General features: G+C 32.7%; 1 protein-coding gene across 1 annotated transcript; it reads right to left on the reverse strand.

Annotated features, from left to right (window-relative positions):
• Positions 1-386: 386 nt before the first annotated feature.
• On the reverse strand, positions 387-9,100 carry LOC149580588 (uncharacterized). The gene is made up of 3 exons (XM_089792079.1): positions 8,993-9,100; positions 8,725-8,830; positions 387-2,602 (listed from the first exon to the last, which is right to left on the reverse strand). The coding sequence occupies exon 3, from the start codon at positions 2,402-2,404 to the stop codon at positions 557-559; it is 1,848 nt and encodes a 615-aa protein (XP_089648205.1). The 5' UTR covers positions 2,405-2,602; positions 8,725-8,830; positions 8,993-9,100; the 3' UTR covers positions 387-556.
• Positions 9,101-14,483: the final 5,383 nt, after the last annotated feature.

Raw genomic sequence — 14,483 nt, forward strand, 5'->3', positions numbered from 1 at the left:
TGATTAAAAGTATTACTCTAGAAAAATATCTCCTATAATTGTATGCTTTTCTAAATCATCATCTTCATACTCTCCTTTTATGATATACAGTGCATTTATGTTTGATTGCTGGATTTTTATAACCTGCCTAATTCTAAGAGAATATAATATATATTTATATTGCATTTTTAGAAGTATACTATAAAACTTAAGTGATTCAAGTGTAATTTAAATTTCCATCTTCATCATTGAATTAGGTTTTACTTGATACACATTCCTACATTCAGTGATATGTTAATTGTAATTCTAATTTTAGTATTAACTGTAATTCTAATTTTAGTTTTATAGAACCAAACACAATATAAAATTCAAATATAAAATAACAAATCCACAATAACAGATGCCTATTCCTAATCCTATTCTCCTTGCCAAATGGGCCCTTAGTTTCCATCTACATCATTGAATTAGGTTTTACTTAGGCATACATTCCTACATTCATTGGTAGGTTTTACTTAGACATACATTCCTACATTCATTGGTACGTAAATGCGACACCCACTGAGGGAGCTTGAGAATATCAGCGGACAACTACGTCGTCCACGATCAATCTGTAGAGAGGGGGATAACCGCTGCTTGCATAGGCATTGATTGACGCCACGAAGCGGCGGACAGTCACCTTGTTACTTTTACGGTCATATGATTTCAGTGAAGTTGTTTTGTACTTGGCCATGTAGAAAGCAAATCTCAGTAGTTTTATGGCCTCCTCGCTGCTGCTACACTCAACATCAACAGATGATGTATCCAAATCATTGGCTATCAAAGACTTTCCATACGAACAAGGAAATCTGAAGGGATATTTATCATACTCCTGATTACAATCATTATCTTGATGACCCGTTATGATAGAAACATCATGGGGTTCTAACAACTCCTGCGAAGCAACACGACCGGCTTTCAATGTGCAGATTTGACTGGTGATGTCGAAGGTCCACTCGATGTAAACTGAGTAACGACTTGAGTTCCATTTCAAGTCACATTTAGACTCACATTTGAACAGAAACGGGCCTACTTCAGGCCAAATCTCATATACATATGCTGAGTTAACATAGAGTTCATGCTGAGCTTTTTCACCTTTAGCAAGACGAACACGTTTACTGCTCTTGTCAATCATGATTACAGGCTCAGCCAACGATTTGCAGTCAGTCAAGGTTTCAAGATGGGCTTTTGCACCTCCATCAACAAGCACACGTATACGCCAACATTTCAACATTAAAACAGAATCTGACTGAGTAAGAAAAGAAAGTTTAATATTTCTCGGATCAACCAGGGATTCACAGTCGAGGTGAGTCTGTGCACCTCCATCAACAACCACACTTATGGAGTCAGAAAAAGATTCAGCATCAACTTTTGCACTTCTATCAACAACAAGCACATATAAATGTTCCCTCCGATCCAAGGTTTCACGGTCAGCAAAGGATTCAGAGTCAAGTTTTGCGCCAGCGGCAACGACCAGGATCGCAGTGCCTCTCATAATCTTAGATTTCAAGTCGTTGCCGGGCTTCAAATTATCCACCCAGTTCCCCAAAGAATAAACCCACCTCCTCCTTGCCAAAGGCAGTAGATCACACAGCATCTGCAGTGACTTGCAAAAGATCGTATTGATAAGGCGACCGATCCAGAACCTCAGATTTGTGCTGAACCCCATTATTACTGATACAGAGGTTAGTAGTGCAGGAATGAGCCAATGAATACGGTTTTGAGTTTTTAGGAACAGGCCCACGAAGTTTAAAGTTGTCGTCAACTTCATCTCTGACAACAATAAGTTGACAGGCAAGAAGTAATCATGGTCCAGACGAATAACATCGCGGTTATCTAATATCAATGAATCCAGCACTTCTTCAAACTTCATGATATCTCCCGTGACCACTTCTTCCCATATTTCTTTATGATCTTTCACGAAGACTGTCTTTGAAGCAACCTTTTCAATGTACTTGACAGTTTCCCACATTTTGTCTGTGATGTAGTATGTAGGCCCATCCATCATTAACATCTTATTTTCATCATTTCTCTCTAATACAAACTCCTTGCCCAGGTATTTCACATTAACTACTTCTTTCTTGAATTGTTCTTTATCCTCAGATTTGTCTTCTTTCTTAGATTGTTCCTGAGATTTTTCAGAATCTTTCTGCTTTTTAGCTTTCGTTCCTGCAGTGGTCGTATGAGAGATCACTTTTTTGAAAACTCGACCTCTGAATTGCTTGAGGCTTTTGTAGTCAGTGTAAGGGAAACGGAAGAAGTTGAGCAAGGAGGCAAGGGCGCAATGTATGACTGCCCAAAGAGGCGTGTTCTTCATTATCTGAAATAATCCAAGGCTTAGTTGCACTGGCAGCAACACCCTGTTTACAAATCCTTTCAAATCTGCCATTGTTTCTATGGAAGTGTACCACAATGATAAGCCCCTCCTCTTCTGAACAAATATTCTTTTCTTTTATCTTTCCTCTTATTTCCTAAAGACTTGCAACGACATTTGGGCAGAACAGGTTCGTGTTTCTCTTCTCCTTCCCAGCTGATTAGCCAAAGATTGACTTGTTTGGTCCTTATTATTATTATTTCCTTCTGCCCGCTGTCACAGTTTTATCGACAAGTTAGAATAGAGAAGGTTGCGTAATTGATATAAAAATAAAAAGAAAAGGAAAAGCCCACCACTCAAAAAAATTAAATCTTACTCAAAAAGCAACCCTAATTTTGATTAATCATTTTATCTATTATTTCTTTATTTTGGAGATTCTCGATTGGATAAGTTGACACGTAGCTGGCGATATTGCATATAAATAGATTACTAGTTGTTTAGTAGGAGTAGAAGGAAGATAAGGGCTGAAGTAAGTAGATCTAGATAGCAAAGATCTGAAATAAGGATTATGTCCTTAGTAATGGATCATGTCTATTGAAAATCTATAATTTGCACTTGTAGACCAACTTGATGATACTTGAACTTCATTGTTCCTTATTTGATGGTATTATTTATTGTCTTTTTTTTCCATTTCCATTGTGCAATCTCTAGCTACAAGGTTAGACGTTTCCATTGGGAATTTATCTTGGATTGAGTACATCAGATTTATAAATGGTTTTAATTTCAGAAGGATCTACTAGGTAAAGGTAAAGAGAAGAAAAGGAAGAATAAAATAGATTCTCCCCTATTATTTAAGAAAACTAGAACCCAATTTGCTAAAAATATTGGAATCTTTGGAGAGGTGGAATGAAACCTTATATTAGGTTATCCTAGCTAACTATAAGTTATCATACTTTATTAATCATTATATAAATGCTATCTAAGGAAAGCTCAATTTGAGTCATCTTCCTATATTAAGAGGAATCCTTCTCCACCCCTTATAAGAGAACCTCCAAGCATACATACTTGAATATTCCCAATAGCTTAAAAGCACTAAAAAATGACACAACTCGAGATAAGAATATTGAGGTGTTAGAGAAGGTTGAGTAACCACTATAGAGAGAAGAAGATATACTATGGATTCCAAAATCTAGTTTAACTAGAATATAACCTTAACATAATTCAACTTATGATAAAAATAATGAATTTCATAAAATAGATCAATTGAAGGTGCAATATCCCTCTAGAATCCCTAACAATGATAGACTTGTTCTTCTTCTAGATGTCCTTAGTAAAATAACACAATCTCATCTTTAGATTCCTCCAAGATAAAAAACCCTAATATATATTCCTTACCCTTCTCCTCCTCACAGAAAACCATAACATTCTCCTAGCTTTCTATCAAAATAATAATAATATATCTCTGATACAATTATATCTAGAACTAACCCATTGGAACATAGTACGGATACTATTCATTCTCTACAACCATAAAAAATTCATTATCAAGTGGTTAGTTTCCCAAATTGACATGACAAGAAAGAAAATCAATAAATTAGAAGTCATTGTTGAGGTCAAAGCTAAAGATAAAGACTAGTTTAACACCACTATGGATATCAACATGTAATAAGTGGTAGATGAACTAGCACAAAAAATAGATAATTTGAGAATAATGGAGAACCAAAATAGAGAGATAAAAAACACTTATTCCCTCAAATAAGGAGAAAAATAAAATTACTTTAGCTTTGGGTAATTTCAAAGGTAATCAAAGTTGGATTAATAAAAAGTTTACAAATGTGGTCTAGTTTAGTAATAAAATTATGGATAAGATGACTTCCTCCTTCAACACTATTCAAGAGGAGCTAAAGTGCATGAAGATCACAAGAAGGAAACATGAGGAGACATATCCTATTTATATGCAACTAGTGAAAGAGGGACATATTATGGTGAAAGACGGATCTATTCTTTATATTTTCATGCATCAAGCCAGATATATTTACTTTCTATATATTCTCAAATTTTCCAATGAAAACTGGAAGGAAATCCATCTTTCTTCTATTTACTTTCCCATGTGTTGTTTCTAGACTCTACTAGTTTTAGTTCTTGGACTTCTTGCTAGGTTTTTGTTTTAATGGTTGATATCACTACTTGTGAATAGTTTGTGAACTTCTTTTGACTTGATATTTTTTGGGGTCATTTAAAGGCCTTTTTTTATATTGAAATTAATCAAAATATCAATAGGGAAAGAACATTTTTTTTGTAAAAGTTAAGAGTTTCTTCTATTTAGTTTCCCATGTGTTGTTTCTAAACTCTACTAGTTTTAGTTCTTGGACTTTTTGCTATGTTTTTGTTTTAATGGTTGATATCACTACTCGTGAATAGCTTCTGAACTTCTTTTGACTTGATATTTTTGGGGGGCATTTAAAGGCCTCTTTTGATTGAAATTAATCAAAATATCAATAGGGAAAGAACATTTTGTTTGTAAAAGTTAAGATTTAACTCTAGTAGTAGATTCTGTTATGCTAATTATTTAGAAATTTTAGATTAATTTGAAGTTCCTCTTATTAATCTTAAGGTGAAACAAGCTAGAAAAATAATTTCTAAAATAGAAACCACTATAATTGAAAAAAATGAAGGAAAGATGAATCAAAGAATTACCAAGTAACCCAAATCAACCTAGTTAAGCATCTAAGAGACTAAATAGTGGGAGCATTTTATACAACTATAGTATCTTGAACATTGATAATGTATAAAGATAGGAAATCAACAAACAACTCAAGGACTAGCTTTAATGGTTAAAATATTTTGTGAAACATTTCATAAATCTAGTACTTTTATCCCGTAATACTTCATACATGTTCTATTGTTTATGTGAAATAAAAAAGTTAATAATATACATGCAATAAAATAGAAGGCATGTTCTTTAGATATTTCAATACATTCAATGTTATGTAAACCATCTAAACATATATAAATTAGTTATAAATATCATAAGAAAGTCAAAATTTCAGATTAGAAAATGGTTAATTAAAAAATTAATTAAGAAAATAGAAAATGATATTTATGAACATGAAATGACTCTATTTAAGAAGATACATTTAGTTTCTTTATAAGTGTTGATTACAATTAATATCTCATCACATATCATAAATGTTTTGCTAAGAATTTTAGTAATGCTATAGGTTCCCCCTCTAAACACCAAAACTTGTTGCTTAGGATTTATGATTTCCATAGGAACTTGGTGCCCCTAAATTCTCCTCATCTAGTGTTTGAGTTGAATAACCTGATTTTTCCTCATATTTTGTCTATAGTGAAACAAATGCACACCCCTATTTCTTCATGTTTCATATTTCCTCATTGTCGCTCCTATGGCCTCCCCTTGTTTTTGGTATGTGTATCCTCCTAGATCATAAAGCTAAGCACAAAAACGAGAAACTCCCTACTCAACAAAGAAGAAACACTTGAGGTCTTGGAGGATTCTACTAAGGGTTCATCCTTGGCTACTAAGTTAGCTTGGACTCCTAATCACTCTGCTCAATTTTTTACCCCTCTCTCCTCTGGGTCGAATCATTTTTTCCCCTCCCCTAAAATTGATCTGAGCTATGCTTAAGATCTCCAACTCTCTGAAAAAAAATTCATCTTCTCGTCTTCCTAAAAGGGAGGATGTTCCATTGACCTAGAAATTATTTCCTTACATTTGAACAAGTTGGCTATATGCTATAACATGCTTAAGGCTCTTGCTAGATGGTTGTTATTTTATATGCACATTGCCCATACAAAAATTAATAAGGTGGAAGCTATAGAAGAGGAAAAAGGGAAAGTGGAAGATTAGACCACTTGTATACATCACAAAGCTTGGTGGAATGTAGAGAGAGAAATTGGAGAAAAATTTCATAATCAAGAGTAGCTAGAGGAGCAAGCATAAATTTTTTGTAAGAAAGTGCCTTCTAAGGAGGAGATAAATGAAGTACTAATGATCCCTAGCTCTATGAAAAAGGCCCAAGATAACCTTGGTGGTTAACTCAAGGAGTTGCTCTCCCAGCACAATTTTGCCCAAATTAAGATGGAGCCTACCATTGGTGGTATTAGAATGGAGCTAGAGGACATGAAAGCGAAGAGGAAAAGAAGGGAGAAGACTCTGAGTAAAGAAGGCGGTAAGATGCAAGTTCTTATGGGATTGGTCAGACTACTTCCTTTTGCCCCCTCAATCAGTCCTTCTTGGACTAGCTCAAGGAGTTGCAAAGGTATCTAGTTGGTCTTTTATTTTTGTGCCTCTAGTGGTGGTGGGTGTTGAGTGTTCAGTTACTAGGTTCTGATAGTAGTCATTTTTTGGTGCTGGTTGGTTGTTGTTGGCTTGGTGTTGCTGGTTTAGTACATTAGCTAGTTTCTTCTTGTGTTTTTGTTAGTTTGATAATGTTGGTTCAGTGTTCAATGGTTTTTTTCCTATTGGTTTCTATTTTTTGATATTTGGTTGTTGCTAGAATTTTTCATTTTGGCCTTCTTAGCCTCATACTTTCTCCTATTTTTTGTCTTGTTGGTTCAACTCATTTAGTTTTTTTTCTGTTATGTTTTGATAAAGTGTTATTGCTTGTGTTCCCATCTCTTTGTCTATGGACTTGATGTTAATATTGTAATGGGTTTGGGTCCTTTTCCACATTACTTAATCAGAACAACAAACATATTGATTCGATCGAAACTTTATATGAATACTATTTTATAATAGACATACATTTATAGTACACATAATCATAATTCTAAAGGCCTTTCTAAACAGATGCCATTAAAATTAACTTGGGCATTAAATTTTCTAATATTAGGATTTACCACTTTAAAAGAATAGTATTTTATAAGACCAACTTAAAGAATAATAATGATTCTTGTGATAATTATTTGTATAGCAAGGACTACAAATTATGCCACCATTTACATATCATAGATACTAAAATGAAGAAAGACAAACAAGTTACATGTAGAGTGAGGGACCTAACTAGATTGTTCGAAAGGAAGGGAAATGGGTGAGGGCTGATCGAAACTATAGCTTACTTAATGTTTAAGGGAGGTAGTGTGCTTCAAGGTGTTAGGATCAACCATGAACAGAAATAACAATTACATGCAAATATAAGCAACACCAAAAAATAATAAATCACATAGAAGAGAACACAAGACACAAATATTTAACGTGATTCACCCAATCCCTAGGCTACATCCACTGACATCAAGTCCGATATTATTATTATTTAGTGATTACAATTCACAATCCCTTACAACTCAATATTGTCGCAAGAAGCTACAATCTCATCATACATTATGAAATCCTTAACCCTAAGTCATTTTATACAAGTTTTTACCACTTAGAAAATTAGGGTTAGAACAAGTCGTCCAAAAGAAAAATAGCAGTTGACACCTTTTACAATAGTAAAGTCATTTTTGTCTTTGGGGCCCCTGAAAACCCCCATGGAGGTGTTGCTCCTCAATCGCACCTTGTACTACAACAAATAGCAGACCTGGGGCGCTACCAATTGACCCCATCTTGAGGGCACTGCCCGCAAACCCCCATAGAAATAATCTAGTGGAAAACTGCGCCGAATAAACCTCCAAGACTGATTAAGCTCCACATCACAACACGAGGAGCTAGGAGGGTAGGCAAGTCAAAAGCTACATCTCCAGCCATATCTAGTCATCAACTTAGTTGGGCCCTACACATTTGAGAACTATCCTGATCCATCGGGTACCAAGAAAGGCAGCTCCATTTTTGGCTGGATGGAACTCCCTCCTAATCCTAGAGAAGTTGGAGACGATTGGCTGGTAATAGACTCAAAGTTTTATAAAATTATGAATTTAATACAATACTACTAAATAAACAATAGAGAGCTTTTTACAAATATTAAAATTTATTCTACTTAATAGCATCTCAAGATTATTATTTTTTCCCAAAAACTGCAAATAAATGTTGTAACTATATTACTGTAAAATCTTCTTTCATAACTATTTTACATTGAAGAAAATCATTTGATGTTTTTTTATGAACACAGCCAATGTCTTTTTATTTGCTTCATTCTTACATTTATGTAACAGATATTTAAAGAACTTAGTTTGGGCCATTTGGATTTAATTTTAAATTATAATTACGTTTAACTTAAGGTTATGCTTTAACCAGAGATATCTCCACATATTTTACTTATCTTTGTATAGGGATTGATATGTTAGTGAAAAAAAAAATGCACTGCATCTCTCTTTCATCTCAAATTGCAATTTTTAGTTGTCAGTATCCAACTAAATACTCACAAATTTTGTACTTGTAACTTCATGATAAAACGAATAGGCCTAATATGCATGGGGATGGGGATGGTGCCTACCTCTGCCTCCTCCAACCGTTTCTTCCAGCGTCTACCTTCAAAGAGCCCAATAAATGTTTACGGCCGTTGATTTCTACAAATCTTCTGTAAATTCTAATTACCAATCCTGCGAAAAAATAAAGCAAGTCGAAGTGTAAATGGGAAACTAATGAAATAAATGACATTAATCACGCAAAATACAAAACTTATGGGGAAACGGTTGTCTTTCTTTTAAGAAAAAGAAAAGAGCGAACAGAGCAAAGAAATAAAGTGGTGAAGTAGAGCGTACCTATTAGCCTGCAGAGGTGATAAGTTTTGAGTTTCTTTGGTGTTGTGAACTAACGCTTCCTATTTATAAGAAAATAGAGAAAAAAGTTTATATAAAAGTTAATATTCCAAGCTTGAGGTTCAAGATTTTCATCCTTCAGTTGAAGATTAACATGCAACACATTTATTAAGGGTCTGTTTGGTAACGGGAATACAAGCAGAATAGGCATATGTACCCTTATTTTTTATTCCAGAATAAGTATTCTACAATAGCTATTCCTATTCCCTGAGAGGCATATGTACCCCTATTTTTTATTCCGGAATAAATATTATACAATAGTTATTCCTATTCCCCTATTCCTATTCCCCCAACCAAATGGACTCTAAAAGCAATTTGGAAAAATGAGATCCAAGATTCTCTTAATAAGAACTACACCTATCAAATATGAAAAAAAAAAAAAATGTTCATTGAAAAGATTGAAAAGTCTGATCTCCCATGATCCTCGTGGAGGGCTAAAGTCTTCTATTACTATGTGAAATTGTTTAAAAGCCCCTGAATTTTGTACAAGGTAGAACACAACGTGATAATTTTTGAATCGCTGCTTTGAACCAAGTATAAATCGGGTCCAACTTATACGTGCATTTGGTGTACTGGCTACATCACAGCATTTAATATCCTGTCCAAATTTCCAAACGAGACAATATGTGGAATTTTCAACATTCTTTTCAAAAACCCACGCCAAAAGCACGCTTTCCTATCAAATCAAAATGACAACCGGAAAAAGGTCCAATATGATGCTTCTAGGCCGTAACATTAGATAGTAAATTTGTAAAATTATATGCACATTCATTTCACCAAAACCCTAGTTCTCCATTTCAGTTCACCCGATTAGTTCTTTGCCGTGGTTAAAAAGATGGGATGTTTAAGTTACCACTTCTATAAGTCTTAGTCCGTGATGTTTAAGTTGTCCTATCAGTGAACTGCTTCCATTTCATAGTGTAATAAACAAGTATGACTTGCAAAATATAATATAGGGTGTGTGTGTGTTGTGGTGGTTTTAAAGACGTTTACAATTTCCATGTTTCACATAATCCAACTTCATGAAAGGATACAATTGTCCACAAAATCTATAAGCATGATTGTATCCTACGTAGTGCTAGTGTCACAAACTACATGAGTGAAAACTATACTTATAAAATTTAAAATATTGTTAAAAGAACAAATTATATTTTTTTTTGAATTCATTTTTCTCTCAATTTTTCTTGAGAATTAAAATAGTCCACAATTTCTAAAAGCAAGATCTTATCTTTATGGTTCTAATATGATAAAGCGCAGAAACATAGCTTGACAAGTTTACATACAATTTTAGAATATCACATCACAACATAGATTGCACTATACATAATGGCCAAATGAGTTAAAAGAAATTTCTTAACGTCTTGTTAAATTTATCATTCAATTATTATCATTAATGTAGGGTATGATTATAGGAGCTAACATTCCCTTGTCCTAGAAATTTCTAATGCCACAATGTGCATGAGCCATAGTTTGACATGTGCATTTATAAATTTAAAATATTGTAAAAACAAGAATAATTTCTATCATTTTTTAATTCATTTTCATCCCATTCAACTTTTTTAGATGGATACAATAGCCCATAAAGATAATGCACAAAATCTTATCTTGATTGTTCTATTACAATGAAATCCACGAGTCATTGCTTCACAAGTGTACTGATAGTTTAAGAATGACACTTCAAACATTGAGGTCATTATACACAATAGATAAATGTGTTAAATAATATTTTAAATATTTTTTCCCTTAATTATCATTCACATATTAATATTTATGGAGGGCATGATTATCATTATTAAACTTGAATTATATGCCATTTAAGAGTAATAATATAGAACTATTTCACATTGTGGCAAAAAAAATAGTCTCTTTGCCTATATAGTTATGATCCCTTCAATCATCTCCATATATACAATAGCTCAGAACATGCCAAAAGGCCAAAGCAAGATATGGTCACAAGAGGTGAGGTTGTTATCTCTAGCTCAAAGCACAATATTATTCATAATTATGTAGTAATGTAGCACAATAAATCATGTTCAGTATCCAAGGACACTGATATTCATGTCTAGATTTATCCATCGCCATGCACTTCCTATAGAATAACTTCCATAGATATCTTTCTTTAGCATGAATAGATGTTGTGAAGGTAGATGTGAAAAATCTAATTGAAACCCTTGGTGCTAGATTTGAAGGCTGAGTATCTTTAACTCAAAATTTCCAACATGCACTAGAAGATTCTATAGCCAAGAACTTGTCTGAGAATGCCTGCATATCTTGTATGAGCCACAAAAGTCCCCACAAGGAGGTTTGGTATTCTAAATTGGCAATTGGCATAGCTGTAACCCAAAAACACTAACATATTTTCCTTGAAGTTTATATGTATCTTTTGGTTTATTTGAATTGGGAAGGTCCACTTTTGTAGCTCTTCTTGTTTACCAGCTGGAAATTTTACTCATACAAACTTTGTACAAATGTATTACGGATGGCTTCTCTCAAGAAGGGGTCTCATATTTAGATTGGGGTTGTTTGTTAAGTTTGGAATTTGAAAAATAACTTCAAACTAGCTATATGCATATCATATCTCTATAGCTTAGCTAGATTGGAAAGGCATATGTGATTTGGCAAGAAATGTCTATGCTGGCATCAAAACAAAACTTAACTACGCTTCCATCTTTGGCAAGAACTTGGGTGCCCTGCAAATCTTGTCTCATTTAAATATGACGAGTTGCTATGATAGCTTGTTTTAGCCATTACTACATAATGTGTTTTCTCCTTTCTTCATAGAGGTTTGATAATATCTCAAAGCTATCTTTTTGACTTATGTTAAAGTCCTTTGTCTTTTATGGATGAACATATTTTGTAATGGATTTGACCAATTGGGATGGAATAGATGTAGGAGTAGAGCCTATCTTGTCTACCTTTTTGTTACTAAAGTTATCTCCCTTCTTCATTCGTGCTATCATTCTCCATACCTTGGAAACCCTATCATTGTCTATCTGACTAGTTTTTCAACTTTTCCTATTGGTAAAATTGTTGCATGTTCTGTGCTGCCAATAGAAGGAATTCATAATTTTTGAAGTTTGTGTCTAGTTATAGAATGAATAGGGGAATAGGAATAACTATTTTGGAATAGAAAATGGGGTACATATTCCTATTCTTTGTTTGGTTTAGCCAGAATCTGATGGGGAATTCATGGACCCAAAAATTTATGTTTTCTAAAATAAATAAAAATGAAATAAGAATACGTATTCCAATTTCACCTATTTAGGTGGAATTGCAAAACCTCATTTTTGGGCCAAAATTGGAATACGTATTCCTATTTTATTTCATATTCTAATTCTGATTTGGTGCATCCAAATGAAGAAGTGAAAATTTTAAGAATTTGCATATGCCTATTCCTATTGTATTCCCGGTACCAAATAGGCCCTAAAAGTTACAGTTACAATTATTTTGCTCAAAATATTATTACTTTTAGTTCTATGTATTAAATAAAGCTTATGTATTCATACCTGTTGTTTTGGGAAGTCTATATATATTTTGCAACCTTAGCTTGCAGTATTTCTGAAAAAACTAGATAGTCTTTGTTTTGTTTTGTTTCAGCAAATAATTTTTGGATTGGTTAGACAAAAAATGATAGTTACATGCAAATAAAACTAACATCATAAAGGAATAAAGCACACATAAATTGAATACAAGTTTAAATTTTTTAATGCGGTTCACCTAATTTTGGTCTATAGAATCTAATATTATTATCTAGTAAATTCAATCTATTAGAAACTTCAAGCTTCCTTACAATTCAATAGCTAACATCATAAAGGAATAAAGCACAAATAAATTGAACATAAGTTTTAAAAATTTAATGTGGTTCACCCAATTTTGGTTTACAGAATCCAATATTATTATCCATTAAATTCACCCTGTTAGAAACTTCAAGCTCCCTTACAATGCAATAGCATTGCAAGCAATATACTCTCTTCAGAAAATCATAACCTTAAAAAAAAAATTCATGACTTAATGTTAGCTTAACAAGTTAAACCTAAATATACTTGATGATTCAACCTTGGAAAATGGTTTTTGAGTCACCTCAAAAATTCTTGATAAGTTAATCAATTTTTTTTCCCTAGGCGTTGTCGAAAAGTGTACAATGTTTGCCTAATTAGTCACCATGTAGATTTTAAGGGACTATGAACTCTTTAAAATATAATTATTATTGTCCAAAATACATCCTGAAATGGATGTGAAATAACTCTTTGTATTGAGGCATAATCTAGTTATCCCCATTGAATAAAGAAAGATTCATTATTCTATGTAAATCTCCTCTATTTTTATTTGTTTATTAAATGTATGTATTGTTGTAACAATCTTTGTCTTCTTATGTTCTTTGTAATTTAGATTTATTCAGCTAGTTATTATGAAAGCATGCAATTTTTGTTTTGTTTTGTAAATTCTATTTTCCATTCCTCCAAAAAGAATAAGGGGAACTTTAAATAGGAAATAAATGAAAGGACTAGACATTAGTCATGCAAAGACTTTTGAAAGATGACTCATAGAATCAAAAGTTATTGGAAAATGAATTTTTCTTTGGTTTAAGAAGAGATAATACAAGATTTAAAGTGGTGAACTAGAGCTTACCTATGATATTAAGCCTTGGCAATTTCACGCATCAAATTGTACACTAATTGGGAAAGGATCTATTAATCACACACATCAATTTTGTGCACCTAGTTATGTTTGTACAATTAAATCTACATTCCTTTCATAAAGTCACACCAACATCCTAACTCTTCATTTCTTATTGGCCCCAATCACTTGGAGTTGATGCTTTTATCCATGAAAAAAATGGGTGGAAGAGAATTCTCATATGAGAAAGTAGAAGCATCAAATTCAATTCATCGTATCTATAATAAAGGAGACAAAACTTACTTATGAGACTCCTCACCAATTCTTTGAGTCATAGTATATTTTTATAATTGTCAAGAATTATAAAATTTCACATTTGTCTAGTTCTTTTATGCTTCATTTCTTGTAGTTTCTTTTTATTGCAATTCTTTTGTAATATGCATTACTATTGTTATTTAGTGGTTATTATATTTCTATTGTTGTTACATGTCATAGTATTCATTTCATATCTATAATTGCTTCTTCATGTAATCTTTGAGTGCAATTCTTTTATAATATATATTTATTCAATATTAAAAAAAATGTGCTAAAAGAAAAAATTATAAATGTCTAAATAATTTTTTTGATTTTTTTATAATATATAGTACAAGAAATAGATCTTAAAGATTATAGTGACATATTAATAAAAATCTATTATATTTTTTATTGTTTCAAAATTACGTTTTATATGAAGAAAGTTTACCTCTCATTGTTTGTTTGTATTTGTCAATGTAGTAGTTAATATGTTGCTCCAAATTTCTAAAAAAAAAAAGAAATA

The sequence above is a fragment of the Cupressus sempervirens genome, chromosome 1, assembly GCF_028749045.1.
Source record: "Cupressus sempervirens isolate cs-2001-9-10 chromosome 1, ASM2874904v1, whole genome shotgun sequence".
Classification (NCBI taxonomy): Eukaryota; Viridiplantae; Streptophyta; class Pinopsida; order Cupressales; family Cupressaceae; genus Cupressus; species Cupressus sempervirens.